An 18,604-nucleotide genomic window follows, 5' to 3' on the forward strand; every position below is an offset into this window, starting at 1 on the left:
AAACAAAATTAGATTAGAATTTACACTCAAATCATTCACACCGCCATGATTTTACATCAATACAATGTAAACACAGCCTCAGGGATTTTAAAGAATACAAAACCTCAAAATGTGGATGTTTCAATCGTATTGGTTTTCTCTTACAAAAAAAAAAAATCGTATTGGTTTTTTGAAACAAAATTTTCATATAACACATCTGAACGGGTTAATAGTCAAATAAGAGGCTTTAAGGTTGCACCAAACGATCTGAAACATCTTAAAAGTCATCTTTTCAGATTTCAGGCATCCATTCAATGCAAACAAATACCCACCTAGACATGATGCATGCTAAAGTGCGTTGGAATTTGTTTGCTATTTATTAGTGGGATCTATTGCTGGACTCCCAATAGGAATACACCAACACAGACCACGTATTTTATTTTTTATGGCATTTGAACTTACACACTCAAAGGTGAGTAGGTGAGTAACCAGCAGATCCGGAGTGATATTAAGCCTTTTTAATGCAAGAACATTGGGTGTTTATTTTAGGGAAAGTTACTGGGTCGTTTGTTTCGCGGGAATAGGCCAATAGGAGTCTTGAATTAATAACTTATTCTAATTCCATCCGATTGGTTGGGTGGATTCTAAATTCAAAATCCCATTTTCACTTGTGATGGAATGGCATCCCCCCCCCGGAGGGAATGGCCAATTCCTTGGGAATGAAATTCCATTTCAACTGAATCTAATTTTGATTCCAATTCTTTTTTGAACCAAATAAGTTATGGGATAATCCATTCTTATTCCAATTCCAAGAGATTTTAATTCCAATTCTGATTCTGATTGAGAACCATAGAGATCACGATATATTCAATTCTCAAAATACACTTTATTTCTTAGGCTATATTTGGTTTGAAGGAATAAAGTAGGAAAATGAAAGAAAAAGGTAGTAAAACCATTACAAACTTTGTTTAAATTTTCCTACCTTTTTCTTCCTTTCCTTACCTTTTCCTTCAAACCAAATATAACCTTAAAGTCTTGCTATGCTACTGAAAAGATACGGTAACTAACAAAATCATAACCAATAAAAGGGTATTTTTGTTTAAGCTTATATGGATTTTGATTGGTTAACGTATTTTGATTTGGTTAACATGTTTTGGATATTGCCATATTTCGTATCATTGAACAACCAATTTGTAGGCCGATCCTGAAAATGCAACGATGGTCCCTTGCAAGTGCTATCTTTTCCTCTAGACCGCCTAAGTCTTAAATGCAACTCTTTGCACCCTTTAGAATTTAATTAGGTATATATATATATAGAGATGACATGTCATGGTTTGAACCATTCGACCTGACCACTGACCAGTCAAATGGTGACCTGCAACCCAGAGGCAAAAGCGGTTCAGCCTCTGGGTTAGTTTTTAAAACATTGCTTTTAGGTTTAATCAATTTAATTTTAGTTTGTTTTTCTCATATTAAATACATGCTTATATTTTTTAGGCAGTGTTTTGCATTGTTTTCAACCCGCTGTTGACCTTACTGGTTGAATTGTTTGAACTATTACTTAATCAGGATTTTGGGTCTGGTTTAAATAAAACCTGGAGTGAGGTAAAAAACTATTGACTTGGTCGAAGATCGTTCAACCCTAACAGTTAGACTGTTGATTTATTCAACCCAGTGACTGGGTTATGGGTTGCATACTAAATGTGTATGCAAATTTCGGGAGGCCATAACTTTGCATTTTGATGTTTGATTAGGTGATTTTTTTGATAACTTTTGAGATTTATGTGTCCTAAGGTGTGATATGTGCCTTTCCTTGCTATTTTTGCAAAAAAAATCTTTTTTTGTCATCAAATTACAAATTTTAATATTTTTTACAAAAAAATAATTTAAAACTAAGGGTGAGCAAAAAAATTGAACTGAACTGGCTAGAAAAACTGAACTAAAAAATCAGTTAATCGAACCGGTTGGTTTGGTTTCAATTAACCAATATAGAAAACCGACAGTTAACCGAACCGACTGGTATACATATATTTTTATATATATTTATGTATATTATATATATTATATATATTTTTATATATTATAAATTAATAAATATGCATTGTATATAAATATATATTTATAATATATGCTATATTATTTATTATTTAAAATATAATTTTATATATTTATTTTTTATTATATATTTTTATTAATATATATTGTAAAAGTTAAAAAACCAAAAATCGACGAGCTGAACCGGTCAACCAGTTAATTGATTGGATTCGGTTTGGTTTTGGTTATTGGTTTTCCAAAAACCAGTAGTACTAGTTCAATTACAAAAAAAGCCTAACTGAACCGTGAACACCCCTATTTAAAACTGAATTAAAAACATAAGTTAAATATAAAATAATACATTATATATAAAACATAACTATACATTACTTTTTGATAAATACATGTTTATACATATCTATATACACACATACATACATATGTTTATATATATTATCTAAATCCATGTTTGAATTTCATATGGCTAATGTAGCATGGTTTGATCCGTTCGACCCGAACGGTTGAATTAGTGACACATAACTTGGAGGCAAAAACGGTTTGGCTTTCAAACCGACTTTTAAAACACTGCTGTTTTATTTGATAAAAGATAAAGAAACAGAATGCAATTTCACAAACATCTTTAAGAATTTCCTTCAAGTATTTAGTTTCTATGAAACCAAACATAATTTGAAGGAAACATAATACATACCAAGTATAATCCCGACACATATTAGAGAGCAGGCCCTGTATAATTAGGTGGGTTTGATTCTATCCAATGCAATGATGAGACCGGATATGCTCCTCACACAGGGCGCCTTACACCGACCTTATTAGCACACCCACCATGTATTAAAAACATTTCCCATGCTTACACGCTATTATTCATGAGAGATATTCCCAATACATGATGAGATGTGCCTATAAGGTTGGTGTGAAGTGTCCTATGCGAGGAGCAGATCCAAATTGTAATATATTAAAAAAGTTCCAAGAGAACGGAGAAACTGGAAATATGATGTAATTAGGTGTACAACTTGGGCAGGGCAATTAGCCTGAACGGCTGAATCCACCCAACCCAAAAAGTTAGATTGCGTCACTGTGATTGACCCCTCGTGCAACTTGACCCATCCCGAACCTAACTCTAACACTCTCCCAAGTTCGTGAAAAAGTAGAATTTGATCGATTCAAATCTGATAAGAATCGGTTGGATTTTAAAGAGTATGATTTGAATCGAATTTGAATATTGGATATCTGATTCAATTAGAATTATAATAAAAGCTCGATTAGAATTATAATAAAAGCTTTATGATATATAATATAATATAAAAATAATATTGGGTCATGGCGGACGGAGAGGGATATACCCAAATTCGATCCGCTAACTCGATCGGATCCAATTTGTTAAGATCAAAAAAGTAAAGGTATTCGAATCCAACTCTTAATCGAATTTGGATTCTAATAATTGATCACTTATTTTCAGCCCTGCGACGAGAAAGTGAAGAAAGAGAGAGAGAGAGGGATCGGCTGCTTTAGAAAAGTCACCATAGCGACATTGAACAGTCAAACTAAAGACCAAACAAAAGAAAAGAAGTAAATAAGCGATTGCAAGTCCAATTTGACTTTAGGGTAAATTTCTAAAACTCCATTGAACCTATGGGAGGTATTAGTTTACTTCTTGAATTATGAAAAGTTTCAAATAACCCCCAAACATTCACATTTTAGAGGAAATTGACCATATAAGCCCTACTGACGATAGAGTAGGGTTTTGTTCTCAACCTCACGGAACAAAAGGTAGGAGTATCTTCCGTCGGGGGATATCCGCAATTTTTCATAGTTTCGGGTGGTAAAGTGACAAGACCACATTAGTTCAGGGGGATTTTGGAGTTACCCTTGATTTCTACTTCCTCCCCAATACGGCAATACCGCATGGTCTTGTCTTAAAAAACCAGCCGGGAACAAACAGGCCGACTGCCGAGAAACGTGAAAGCAAAACGAAGCTCGCCAGTTCAAACTGCTCGGGGTTTCTAGTATTCTGATCCACCAGGATTCGCGACAGACCTTAGGTAAGTTGTCTCATTCTGTGTTCAAATGCTTTTTTATTTATTTACTAATTTATTCATATAGGTTAGTAGTAATCATTCCAATTAGGTGGAATGATGAGGACGGTCTTGACCAGATCTCCGAAACTCAAGTATAAGAAAATGATCTGTTTCGGAACATTCATGGTTGGAGTTCTTGGTGCCTTAAATTCTCTCTCTCTCTCTCTCTCTCTCTCTCTCTCTCTCTCTCTCTCTTTTCAAGAAAAAACTACGAATCGTATTAACTGGGATGAACAAACGAATACAACACTTGTTCATTGTTACATACTATTTGTTTTTTATCATAACACGCTTTCCAAGCTAAACTGTGAGCTGTCAAATTAAGTTCCCTATTTACATATATGAACTGAATGTCTTCCATTATCATTAACTAAATTATGTACTGTAGGTTGCCCTTATATATCTGAGCTACCCAGTTCTGTTGTGTCTCCATTCCCGTGATCTTCAGTATCAGACTTTGCGCATCAGCAAAAAGAACCAATCTTTTATGTCCCAAACTTCTAAGTCTTCAGAGCCTCTATCATTGCCTTCAGTTATGCTTGCTTACTGTTTTGCAGCAACACATTTGTCTGCGGCAGCATATACCATGTTACCATTTGGAGCATACATCCACAGCTTTACCTGTGGCTTCACTGTAGGATCCATCTGTGAAAACTTTGAAATACTCTGAAGCATTCCTATGCTCCTCTTGCTGCCTTTCAATATGAGATTTCAAAACAGAAATTGATGTCTCTATCTGAATTTGATAGGAATGTGCTTGTGCAATCAATTCTTCTGACGTTATTCTTTTATTTTCAAACAAGCACCTGTTCCTATTATCCCATATTAATCTCAAAATGATGCAGATTTTTCCAGGATCTTGAAGCTTCTCTATTTTTTGAAGATGTATCATGCTGTTCCACCATTCCTCAACTATCGTATGAACGGACTTGTCTGAGATTGTTTCAGGATTTATCCCCGTTTGTGCCTGACACCATACTGCTCTTGCGTAAGGGCAGTGAAAAAAAGGTGATGCCTTGTTTCTTCCTGTGTTTTGTACAATATGCACAACCTCTCCTCCTCCTTAATTATTTGCCTAATTTTGTCTTTTGTTAATACTTCTCCCAAATACAGTTTCCACATAAATACTTGAAATCTATTTGGAACCTTGACATTCCATATCCTTGTCTATTTTATGTTGGCACTAGAAGAATTAGGCTGCATGTTTATGAAGGTTTGATACCCAGACTTCATTGTGTAAACTCCATTATGGGTCCTTTTCCACAACATCTTATCCCCTTGATCATTTTGGTTCAGAGGCACTTCCTTAATGTGGTCTATAGTTTGACTGCTAAACAACCTTTGAAGTTTTTGAATGTCCCAATCCCCTGACTGTAACCTCAACTCATCTACTGTCAACAATTGATTCCAACTCTGATTATCTTGTGCCACTGATTTATTCAATGTACTTCTCCCTACCTGTGATAGAAGCTTTACCTTCGAAGTTTCTAGTTTTGTTTGTATTTTTGCTTCCATCTCTTTATATCGAAGCTGATTTTTTTTTTTTTTTTTTTGGGGGGGGGGGGGGGTGGAGTATAGATGTATGGGAGAGAGGGAGGGAGGGAGGTATTGAGCTTGAATGTTTCTTACTGTGAGTGTCGAGATTAAACATGAAATTCCTTGTTATAAGGTTTGTGGTTGATTTTAGCTTAAAATCAGTGGAAATGTATCAGAAACGAAGAGTGCTGTTACAGTATTTGACAAATTTCTTGGGATTTACATGAGTTATTTCCTTTCTGGACTCTTCTAGCGTATAGCTGCTTATCGGTTTTTTTATTGTTTTATTAACATCTGTCATTACTGCAGGAACTTTTTGCTGATAATCCCATCTTAGTAGAGTACTAAGTTAGCCATTTAACAGATGGCCTTTGTTTCTTCAATAAAAAATATTGGCCTTGCCTGTCCAGAGCAGAACGGTTTCCATTCAATAGCTGACCATTCTTCATTTAGTTCCAAACTTTTAATATTAAGGAGATCTGGATGGTTTCCAAGAAAGAAATGTTCCTCTGCGGTTGTCAAAGCTGCCATTGCACCAGAAATTGATTTTAGTGATCCTGATTGGAAAAAGCATTTCCAAGAAGATTTTGACAATCGATTCAATCTGCCGCATCTAAGAGATGTTTTTGACATAAAGCCAAGGCCAACTACATTTTCTCTCCACAACGGGTACTTGTCTGCATGTGTGTGTGTGGGTTCGTATTTGGTACAAAAATGAGCAAAGGCCAAAAAATATTAGATTTATATAACCTTTTCCTCTATCTCTGTTTAATTTATTTTTCACTTGATGCATGCACATTGATAATTTCCCACATGCTTTTTTGAAATATTTAGTTGTCCCTATTTTCTTACCTCAACTATGCCCAGGTTTACTTCTTGACACTAACTCATGCCATATATGTGCATCATAAAACACTGTTTTGAATTGTTCTTTGTAACTGTTTACCTGTATTTAGTTCATCCTAATTCATGTTTTTACCATTAAATAATTTCTCCCATGTTTGGTTGTGACAGAGGTTCTCAAATATTGAGCAATATTGATGCACCTGAAGATAGGAAAAGTGGATATGTGAATGATGATGATAGGGCACTATTAAAGGTGTGCCATTCCATATTATTAATTTACAAAATCAGAACTTGTATATTTTTTAGCTTCTAATTTCTGTAAGCCCAATGTTATGACCAAATATTAAGTAGGGAGCCATTAAAGGTGTGTTATTCCATATTATTATTTAAAAAATCAGAACTTGTATATTTTTTAGCTTCTAATTTCTGTAAGGCCAATGTTATGACCAAATATTTAGTAGGGAGCCATTAAAGGTGTGTTATTCCATATTATTATTTACAAAATCAGAACTTGTATATATATTTGATGCACTATAATCAGAACTTGTGTTATTCCATGAAACTGAGCTGAGCTTATGAAGTTTCTTTCACTACAATGAGTCAACTATACCATATCTTTTCTTCTCCTTTTCTTTCTTTTTTCTGTTTGCCTAACAAGTATCTTCCTGTATAGAGATTTGATGCATTATAATTAGTATTTTACTTCATTAGGTTATCAAATATTCTTCACCAACTTCTGCTGGAGCAGAGTGCATAGATCCTGATTGCAGTTGGGTGGAGCAATGGTAATATTATAGTTTTTTCTTCAATTCTTCTTTTTCTTTTTTTTTCTTATTTCTTTTTCTTTGGGTGGTTATGCAAGTAATATGATTAGTAGCAATTACTGTCAAAGACTTATTTGGAACTCAGGCCGTTGTATGAAGGATGAGCTTTCCAAATATACTGTTGGTTTGTTAGCTGCTAACTTGATTAAGATTAATTTAGTAAGCAGATTATGGAATCAAAACAGACACTTTTTTTTTTTTTTTATCAATAACAGCACTTTTACTAAAATAGATATGTAAGATACAACCAGAATGGAGGGGTAAAAAGTCTTAACCCTCCCTTTCAAACCTGAAAACACATATTACAGGATATCTCAAAATAAATTAGATCTTCCCACCCCCTGTTTAGCCAAGGAGTGAGCCATGGAGTTGGTGCTCCTCTTAGCCCATTGAACCCTTATAATCATGTTCTGAGTTAGTTGCTTGATTTTCTTTCTTTCATTTGAGAACTTCCACAGGCTGGACTCTTCCATCTGCAACCATCTAGCAGTCAGTTGGGAATCTCCTTCCACCAGCAGCTTGCTAATATTCAACTGCTTAGCCCTTTTAACTCCTTCTAGAACTGCCAGGATTTCAGCTCTCAGAGAATCTCCCCAGCCTATAGGTCCTGAGAAAATAGCAATAATTCAACCTTCTTTGTTCCTGAAAATACCACCTATGCCTGAAGGGCCCAGAATTCCTTCACTACTACCATCAAAATTCAATTTGATGAAACCCAAGTCTGGTGGAGTCCAAACAGGTTTGATATCTCTAGACATAGGAGCTGACCGAGCCACTTCTTCCCAGTTTCTAATGATGTCTCCTACTGAATAGGCTTCAAAAAGCTTCAAAGACTTGACCCAGTGAGCCACCCTAACATATACAAGTTCTATGAGGGCTTCCTTGCTTTTTTCTTTTTCATCAAAACAGACACTTTGCTTTGGTCTTTCTGCGAATCAGATCATGGCCTGGATCTGCTTAGCCGGATATGGATATCAATAATACATCTGTGTGATTAATGGATTTGGGTCCAGATGCACTCAAATTTATCTGATAGAAACCAGATCTGATAATCTTACCATAAAGATATCTGAATGTATTTTACATATTTGTTCATTGAACTAATTCAAGAACTGCATCTTCTGTAAAGTTGCAAGACAGAGATTTATGAAAGTCTTTTCAGTTTATTTGTTAAGAATTTGTGATGTCCTAATCCAGTTTGGAATCTGATTAGCTGAGTTCAAATTGGATAGATATCCTAGATGTGTAATTGGATAGCATAATCTTTCTTTATCTGTTCTTGTTGCACTTTTTCCTGATTTATTATGTTTCCTCATTTTGTAAGAGGCCCATCTAATCTCGGTCATGCTCAGACAAGTAGGGACAAGAATATGTCTTATTTGTCATGTTTTATTTGTCTTATCCCCCCAGGTCTTTTCTTTTTTTGTCTTAATGATCCCTCCCAATTTTGTGTCTCTATTCGAACATTTGTTTTTTCAATTTCTGTAAATCATGTTATTAGTCTGTTATTTTTCATGTGTGTGCACTTTATAGTAATCACTAGTCAGTGAACTAGTCTCTTTCTGTTCTAGAACTATAATTCTGATCTTTATAGGCTTTTGAAGTTTATTAATGATTTTCTAGGCTATATAACTTAGTTTTTTTTTGTTTTAAATTTTTTGGTTGATTTATTTAGAAAATCATCTGCAACACAGTGCACCTTCTTTCGTTCTGAACTGAGTTATTAGATGTCATTCGTTATTCTGCAGAATTATGTGCATAGATATGCTGTTGATTTATGATTCTCATCTTACTTAGGGTTCATCGTGCTGGACCACGAAAGCAGATATACTTTGATCCTGAGAAAGTAAAGGCTGGACTTGTCACTTGTGGAGGGCTCTGTCCTGGTCTTAATGATGTTATTAGACAGGTTAGCAAGCATGGCTTAGTTGACCATGTACTTTTTCCCAGTAAAATTGTATGCTACTAGTACATTAAATTTTGTGTCAGATACAGGCTACAGAGAATGCATAAATGTCTGTTGAAAGAGTTTGATCATATCTGAAAATATTCGTGGAGTCTTTCACTGTTAGTTAATTAAATAATATGTGCATAAGCAAAGAACAAAAATGGCTTTGGCTTTAGATCATCTTCATCTATTTTTTCTGGATCGAGTTTCCCCAAAAATATAACCCTGAGGCATTACCAGTTTTTATCAAAAGCTTATGTGATTGGGAAAGTTTTCATAGTTTTTATTAGGAGTACAGTATATTTCTGCGATCACATGATTGCTTGTTCATTGAGATCTTGCAGTAATTTGGAGTGCCAGAGTCTAAATGCCCATCCTTAAGTAGTTCATAACTTTATATACATGTAATACTGAAACATTGAGGGTCAGGACCCATCATTTAATGAGTCTAGCTGTACATAGATAAAAATATCATGATCAAATGTTTGCAATCATATAATTTTACTATATTCTTTCTGGATATGTAAAAACAGTATAATCTATTTTTGAGAGAAAGGAAATCCATATACTTTTACTAAATCCAAAGATATAACCAACTCACTGGTATCATCCTGACCTATTTCACATGAGATACATTCCAAGATACGGTGTTTAAAAATGGATGTTTAGGTTTGATTCCTTTCAAGATTCTTCCTGATGCAAACAAAAAGTCCACCACCAGGTCTAAAAGTTATAGGACTCCATACCTGTGTGTCATCAGTCCCCTGCTTTCACCTCTTGCTACATTATCTATTATGAAGTTATGGAATTATTATACATGAGCTTTGATATATCAGTCATACTTGCAAAATAGTCTAATCCATAGATTTTTTATTTCTATTCTTGAAATATGCTGAACTGTGGGGAAAAGAGCTTCTCATACCTTTATGATGGTGCAGATAGTTTTTACTCTTGAATTGTATGGTGTTAAGAGGATTGTAGGGATCCCATTTGGTTATCGTGGATTTTTTGATCAGGGCTTACCTGAAATACCGGTGAGAGTTTCCTTGACTGCTTCACATGACATCATGTTGTTTATTCCACTATTTCTGTTCATGAACTTAAGGTTGTCATTTTGATTTTTCAGATTTCCCGCCAAGTAGTTCAAAACATTAATCTAGCTGGTGGAAGTTTATTGGGTGTATCTCGTGGGGGTGCTAATGTCAGTGATATTGTGGATAGCATACAGGTAAAATATGATAAACCATATTTTCTAGTTAGAGGATTTTATGTGGCCAGCTATTACTATTATTTTCTCTTGGTACATTTCCGACACTATTGTGCTGGTAGCTAAGTAGGCTAACTGATTCTTTATCATTAACATGCACTAACTGATTATTTTTAGACCAGAGGAATTGACATGCTTTTCATACTTGGTGGGAATGGAACTCATGCAGGAGCAAATGCAATACACAATGAGGTACCTTAATCTGTTTCTTTTGCTATTCTCAGAAAAAAGTAGTGTCATCTTATATGAATAATGTTATTTTAGTAGTATAATTTACATGATAATTCTTTTTGGATTAATATTGTTGTGTGCTATGTTTCCTGGATATTTGCACATGCCAAGCGAACTGGTGTCAAGACATAATACTTACTGGATACAAAACCAGCCACTGGATAGAATAAAAATTTTCCAATAATGTGCTACTACCATAATTTTTTTCACTTTTCTTGTCCATATTGGGATTCATGAAATGTCATAAATGTCCTCAATATCATCATCTGCAATAAGACTTGTCAGCATAATTAGGATTCTTAGATGGCATGCCTAATACTTGTTCATGTCCAAGTTGTATGGACTGAAAGTTACTGCTATTTTTTTTCCTGATAATTCAGAATGCTTACTTCCCTGCTGTCATATGGCAGCCTTTGGTACGTCCTTAATAAGATATTTCTTGAAGCTTTTGGTCAGTACCTTTAGATCTATTAGCAATTTAGTATGTATTCCACTTTGAGGTACCATGAGAATGTTGATCTTTTGTTTTTTTCTTTTGATCAATAACAATAATCTTTATTAATGAATAAGATTACTCATGAATCCATTTATCTGCTTCTACCAACACAAGATATTTGTTATCCTGCATTCTTCCTCATGAGTCATGATTCTTATGTATAAAGTATAAACTTGCATCAATATAAAAACATGTACTATGGTTGTGCAATATCCTTGAATGACTTTGTTGCTTTCTTTGCACAGTGCCGCAAGAGAAAGATGAAAGTATCTGTTGTTTGTGTCCCAAAAACAATTGATAATGATATACTTCTTATGGATAAGACATTTGGATTTGATACTGCAGTAGAAGAAGCTCAACGGGCAATAAATTCTGCATATATTGAGGTAAGCAATGGCAGTTCATTTGTCTAATATCTAGCTCATCAGGATTTTTATGGATTGTGGGCTGAAGAAGATTATATTTGTGTATATCTTGCATCGTGCTTTAGACATGTTCAGTTGATTTCTCTATGATACTTTCAGGCACATAGTGCATATCATGGCATTGGCCTGGTAAAATTGATGGGAAGAAGCAGTGGTTTTATAGCCATGCACGCATCACTTTCTAGTGGGCAGATCGATGTTTGTTTGATTCCTGAGGTGTGTTATCATTTGTAATATGTACTCTCTCTCTCTCTCTCTCTCTCTCTCTCTCTCTCAAAAACACACATTCACACCCACAACTATTATTACGTGACTACTTTTTTTTTACAATCCAATTGCAGATACCATTTAATTTAGATGGACCTTATGGTGTATTGCGACATTTAGAGCATCTGATACAAACTAAAGGGTCTGCAGTGGTTTGTGTGGCTGAAGGAGCAGGACAAGTAAGTGAATTCTGCATAATTTCACAGGATTTGTTAGCAGATGCGGACCAAATATTATATGCCATTCTATCAAGACAAGTCAACAAAACATTAAATGAATGAAAAAATTGCAAAACTCATTAAGAAAGATTTTTCAAGAGAACTAAGGGGCAGGACAAGTAAGTGAATTCTGCATACTTTCACTAGGTTTGCTAGCAAATGTGGACCAAATATTATATACCATTCTATCAAGACAAATCAACAAAACGTTAAATGAATGAAAAAAAAATGCAGAACTCATTAAGAATGATTTTTCAAGAGAACTCAATAAAGCCTCATCTGAATCCTATTTGACTGTTCCATTGAATCCATTATATCAAGGACCAAAATGTTTGTTGAATTTTTTATGTTCTAATCTTTTCTCGATACAACCTCCAACTCTTATGCAATCCCTCAGCTTTTTTTTTTTTGAAAAATAGTAAATTATATTTCACTCAATAAGAGATTTTCGATGCACATGTTCAAATCATCTCTGTCTATTAACTAATTTCCTTTTTTTTTGTCACTTACTAGGGCTCCTTTTAGGTTTTGATGAATGTACTCATTTCCAATTCTATGCTTTCTAGTCCCCCCTGTCCATCTTAATATCCTCTTCTTTGCTCAATCTTTTTTTTCTTGGAACATTTGCTTCTTGATTGCTCAACACTTTATTGCTTGTAATAGTTGTTTTATGAAAAATTTCCTCTCAATTTGATGGAATTCTCTGATCAAACGACTCCAGACATGCCACTGTATTTCATCCATCTAACTTTAATTATATGGCCAACATCCTCTAATGTTGCATGTCAAATTGTTTTTCTGGTAGAACTGACATTACATAATATTTTTTATCACTAACAAAACAAAAATTTTATTTATATCATAAAGAGTGTAACACATTACATGGGTGGATAGCCTCTGCTAGCCACCATCTCAAGGCACATCAAAGAAACCCATTACAATAACACACCCCAGAACAAATTTCTCTTGTAGCTTCCTGTTTTGCCAACCCATCAGCTAGGCTGTTAGCCTCCCTAGGAACCCAAATAATGCTGGTGTTAAGTTTCCTTAAATGCTTCTTATTTCCCGTATAATAGGTTTGTAATACCAAGAGCCCTCCTGAGTGCCCTTCGGCCAGTTTGTAACTACATTGCGTAATATTCTTTTTCTGTACTTAGAATCTCTTGGTTCTAATGCGTCTCCATAATTCTATCTTTCATTACATATGCTCGTAAAGTTGTAATTATCTGATTTTTATCAATTTCCTCATACAAATCTTCAAATTCAATAGGTAAATATCTTGGTTACAGACGGTAAGAAAAAAGGCATGGAAAAGGTGCCAGAAACAGAATTACACTAAATATTTCCCCAAAATAGGCATTTGCATTTTTTTTTCATTTTCTTTATAAAGGCCATTGGAGACTAGTTACACCCGCACACCAATCCTCAGTATTGGACTTCCAGCCATTGTACATTTCATCCTAATAACTTATTTACTGCTCTATTTTGTTTCCCACACTTCTGTATTCAATTATACACCATTCAAGTGTGGAGCAGCTTTTAGCATTGTATGTCAGAATGCGTTCTATGATTGTATCGACATTTTAACAACTCAAGTTGGATTTAAATTTATAAAAATGAGATAGCTAAGGCAAAGGATTTATGTATTTATGTTTACGGATACAATCTCACCCAAGAATTTGTTGCTCAACATGAAAAGAAGATAATAGCACTTGCTTGTTTGAATTGCATCCTCGAACTGAATCTCTTGTCAGTTGTATTTACAGCATGCTGAGTTTTAAAATGCAGGACTTGCTAGAGAAGTCAAATGCAACAGATGCATCTGGAAATGTGGTACTTGGAGATATTGGGGTCTACATCCAACAGCGAGTAAGAACAGAGCCATTTTTTGTTTAGCTTGCTACTTTTAGAACTTTAATAACAAAATTTGTTTCATTAAATAAAAACCAAGTATTGTAATGGGGTAGCCGAGGCTGCCCAATCTTTTCTCTTCTAATTAATAAAATCTTTCTTGGTACTGATAAAAAATAAATAAATAAAAACCAAGTAACTTTTCATAGAAAGGCTGACAAAGCATGAAAAATACCTTCCTTTTCCCTGAAGATAAACGAAAAGAGCAAACAAAAAAAAAAAAAAAAAGAAAAAGAAAAGACAGGACTATTTTTTGTGTTACATCCAGGAAAATTAGATAAAATTATGTTTGCTGTGACCCATCTTCTTTGCTGATACTAACAACTTTGCGAATTTTTTACAGATCAAAAGACATTTCAAGGAGATAGGAGTTCCATCTGATGTTAAATACATTGATCCTACTTATATGATCCGAGCATGTCGAGCAAATGCTTCTGATGCTATACTCTGTACTGTCCTTGGCCAGAATGCAGTAAGATATATCCCGTTCATTGTACTTGCTTTCATGGCATGTTTTGTCTTCTTGCATTTCCAAGTTTTTGGCACTGCTTACACAGCAATGATATAGTTTGATATATTCCATACTATTATTTATACGAGTTTAATATAATAATATCATCAGATTTCAATGCCCATGAATTGGTGGTATGTTGGTCCTGAATTTGGGTACTAATATTTGGCACATTGCATCTACAACTTAGAGCAACTTTTGCCTTGTACTCATGGTTTACCTTCTTCCTGTTTCATGATATTGACAAAATGATATTGTTAGCTTCCATATTTTCCATATCTCCCCTTTTTGATTATATGACTGAAAATGGTCTAGGGACAGCATACGTAACCATTGACATATGAAATTAGCAATTCAACATGCATGTTGGCATCCTTGCACAGAAATTTTCTGTATACCTCCAAATTTCCATTTTTCAGCTGATCTTGGGTTAATATCCTGTTTAAATATGTTGAGAACCTGAATGAGTATGTATATACTATTTTGTCTTGGTTCAGTAGGCCTCTGCACGAGTATGTATATACTATTTTGTCTCTGGCTGTGTTTTTATGTGGTGATATCTGCAAACCTATAGAATACATCATCCACAATAATACCGGCATTGTTATAGGTTCATGGTGCATTCGCTGGATACAGTGGCATCACAGTTGGAATATGTAATACTCACTATGTGTACCTACCAATACCTGAAGTCATAGCATCTCCAAGGACTGTGGACCCCAACAGTCGGATGTGGCATCGATGTCTGACTTCCACCGGTCAACCTGATTTCCTATAGCCTGGAAAATATATTCTGATTTCAACTGCGGACAACCATTCGGAACAAACCTTTGTTTGCCCAGTTGCTCTTTTTCCTAATAGATATTTCTTGCCGATATGTCGATATATATTTGGCTGAGGTGGAGATGAGAAATAACAATTTTATTGTATTATTTTTGAAGAGCATGTTGAGTGCATAAAATGTTGTGGAATGTAGGACAAGAATTAACTTGAAAGGCAGGGCATTCCTGCACTAAATGTAAACCTCTTAAGTTCGGTAGTCCATACGTTGAATATGATCTCTTTGAACAGTCTAATACATGATCGACCTGGGTTCTTTCTACTTTCAGATATTGCTTTTATCGTCCAGGAATTTACATGGCATTGTTCTTTCGTAAGTTTTGTATCAGAGCCTCCTTTTTCCTCGTTAAGAATTGGCAGTTGGTAATACTAATATCAAGGCAGTCTCAGTCCTCATGAGGGTTAAAAGTTAAAACCATATGGAGAATAGCAAGCAACTATGGTTTTCTTCAGATATGAAATAAAAGGATATCGTAGTTTTCCATCTTCTGATAGGATAGATGTTTCGATGAAATTGACAAGACATGAGTTGTTGGGACTGTTAGTGATGTCTGATCTTGCTCAGTATCACTTCCTCAATTGCCAAAGTATATATATTTTTTTTCTGAGTTTATGCTGTAGTTGATCAAGACTGCTACCAGTCTTGATCACTAAGAAACTTCAGGTTCGAAGAGAAGAGAAAGTGAAGGAGGAGAAAGAGTGATGAAAGAACAGTAGAACACAGGTTTTGAGGAGAACAGAATCTCAATATTCTGCCGCCGCAAAGGACACATCTGCCCTTGGTGTTTACATCATAACATATAATAATATAAAACTGAAAAGTAAATAACAACTAGAATAACAGAATAATAAATTGACTATAGCTGTGACTAGATACATATTCTAACCTATGGACAGTGGGATCATAGCGGTGGGGCCCACATCAATGTTCTCTACATATGCCATTCAAGATGTCTCTCAAAATTAAGTTTTTCACCTTGGGAGCTTTGCCAGTTATAAAACATATGATGTGAAGCAACTACAGTCCCCAAGACCCCCTTGTTGCTTCCATGGATTGGAACAGGTCAATAACATAAGAAACGTGTTTTCAGGCCTGAATTGAAATCTGCCGACCAGTTCAAAAAATCACTCATATTTGATATTTCTCATAATATCAGGTTGCAAAATCAATGTAGTTATGAACTCAACCCATTTTCTCTTCAGCCTGTAAAGCTTTACTATCTTAACATGGCTGACCACTGCAGCATTACCAAATGATCGTCAGCATCCACTACATCAATGACAAAACTGGGATAATTAGGATTATTAGATAGACTTCAAGTAATCTTGCTTCTAGCGGTCAGGACTGAATGAAGAGTTCGAATTTTCTTCCTCAATGTTTCTTACCGTTCTCTCATGCGCGCAATGGGTCTGCAATGGTGAGTTATTATGAACCTATGCTACACAGACATGGCATGGACACAACATGGACAAGTCAGACAAGGAAATCTACACTAAAAATTGAAACATTAAAAAATGGAAAGGTATAATGGAAAACAGCTATTGCAACACCATAAAGCCTTGATATGCAATGCAATAATTATACATATACCTGGAAAAGGAATTGAACAGGAAGCTTCCCCGGGGAATAATGTGAAAGGGATTTTTCATGTCTTTTCCTGCCATAGAAAGGAATTACAGTTTCAGTCTTTCGGATTGGAATAAGCAAACTTTATTTTGGATCAACACAAAAAGTTTCACTAACAGAGAATGAAAAGATAATAGGAGTAAAATTATCACTATCCAACGTAGGAGGGCACAGAATCAATAACCGCAAGTACAAGAACAGCAGTCTAATAGATATTCAAGAAACTTTAGGCTAAAGAGTGCAAATGCAAATATATACAATAAAAAGCGTTGTTTATGGTATTTCTAAATCTTGTATTTACACTATATATCTGTATTTATACTTTTTTTCATACAAATATGTATAGTGCTAAACCTTGTAATTTCTATGTATTTATACTGTTGTATTTGTACTCTTTAAGCTGATCCTTCTCAAAAACTGTCAAACCGGGGGTAAGATTCCCATTTGATTGACTCTTGAACAGTTCACATCTGATTCGTGATTCATTTGTCCAGAATGAAACCATTCTAGAATCATGTTCCATAAAAATTGAATGGATTTTACTTGAAGACACTAATACTTCCATTTCATTTTCTTTTAAAAGACTAAAACCTAGAATTGCTATGTATATGTTTGGTTCCATGGGCATTTATAGATGGATCATTTATAGTTTTAAACGTTTATTTGTATAATTTTATTTTAAATATTTATTGTTTTTATTGTTTGGTTAGGCATTACTTTAAACGATTTTTACTTTCCACCTCAGATTAACACCCCATAAAAGTGTATCACATTAGCAACATTTTGTTTCAATCCTCATATACTTAGTGCACAAAAATCTATGTATTTATAATTTTTAGTGTTGATTTGATAAACAGTATAACTAAACAATAGTTTCGTGCAACAATAAAAGCCACCAAACACCCTCTACATCTTTCAATAAACTAATATTACACAATAGGTAGTTAAATGTAACCAAAGCACTCTTCAAGAATATTCTAGGAGGGTCTGCCGCCGAGACTCAGACCGTCTGCCGGAGAATTTGCTGATCTATATATCTAGGAACCTGTGTGAATAAGATGTTCAGTCTGATCTTTACATCTAGGAACCGAAGAATTTGCTGATCTACCCCCTGTTGTGTAGAACCCCATGAAGCGAAAAAAAACGATGTCACTGAATGCTCAATAAAAGACTCAGCTTTATGAATTTTGGTTAATAACTACCTTCTATTCAACATCCAAATAAAAGAAAAAATCCAAATAGGAACGGCATTTTCTGGGAAATTGAGTTTGTCGGTTGTCACTAAATGCTCAATAAAAACCAACACCAAGATGTAATCTTCTATAAAACCACCCGATCTTCCTTAGTGCAAAGGAAGGCTATTGACAACGTAGGTTGTTGATAGAAGATAATCAAAGCTTTTCCCTCAGTCATCACTGCAAGAATATAATGGCAAATTAGTTGCCACTACATAGAAATAACCAAATAGATGTCCCCACCATTTAAGGTAACAGTAACTCTTCATCTCTCATTCAGCTTTAGTTTTTTGGTTTTATAATCCATAACATC

The 18,604-nt window shown here is 34.7% G+C and overlaps 1 protein-coding gene across 4 annotated transcripts; it reads left to right on the top strand.

The window, feature by feature from the left end:
- Positions 1 to 3,705: 3,705 nt before the first annotated feature.
- LOC148863131 (ATP-dependent 6-phosphofructokinase 5, chloroplastic-like) lies at positions 3,706 to 15,697 on the top strand. 4 transcript variants are annotated; one of them, XM_088975794.1, is made up of 15 exons: positions 3,706 to 4,073; positions 4,955 to 5,117; positions 5,955 to 6,314; positions 6,660 to 6,744; positions 7,203 to 7,276; positions 9,113 to 9,224; positions 10,202 to 10,297; positions 10,390 to 10,491; positions 10,648 to 10,722; positions 11,503 to 11,643; positions 11,782 to 11,898; positions 12,024 to 12,128; positions 13,956 to 14,036; positions 14,422 to 14,550; positions 15,200 to 15,697. In XM_088975794.1, exons 3-15 carry the CDS (start codon positions 6,010 to 6,012, stop codon positions 15,365 to 15,367), a joined length of 1,590 nt encoding a protein of 529 aa, XP_088831920.1. In that variant the 5' UTR covers positions 3,706 to 4,073; positions 4,955 to 5,117; positions 5,955 to 6,009; the 3' UTR covers positions 15,368 to 15,697. The 4 variants fall into 4 exon arrangements, with proteins under 4 accessions (XP_088831920.1, XP_088831921.1, XP_088831922.1 ...); XM_088975795.1 differs by having other exon boundaries at positions 3,759 to 4,073; positions 4,965 to 5,117; XM_088975796.1 differs by lacking the exon at positions 4,955 to 5,117 and having other exon boundaries at positions 3,778 to 4,073.
- The last annotated feature ends 2,907 nt before the right edge of the window (positions 15,698 to 18,604 follow it).

This window comes from Nelumbo lutea, chromosome 3 (assembly GCF_056320005.1).
Source record: "Nelumbo lutea isolate HS-2025 chromosome 3, American lotus-T2T, whole genome shotgun sequence".
Lineage (NCBI taxonomy): Eukaryota > Viridiplantae > Streptophyta > Magnoliopsida > Proteales > Nelumbonaceae > Nelumbo > Nelumbo lutea.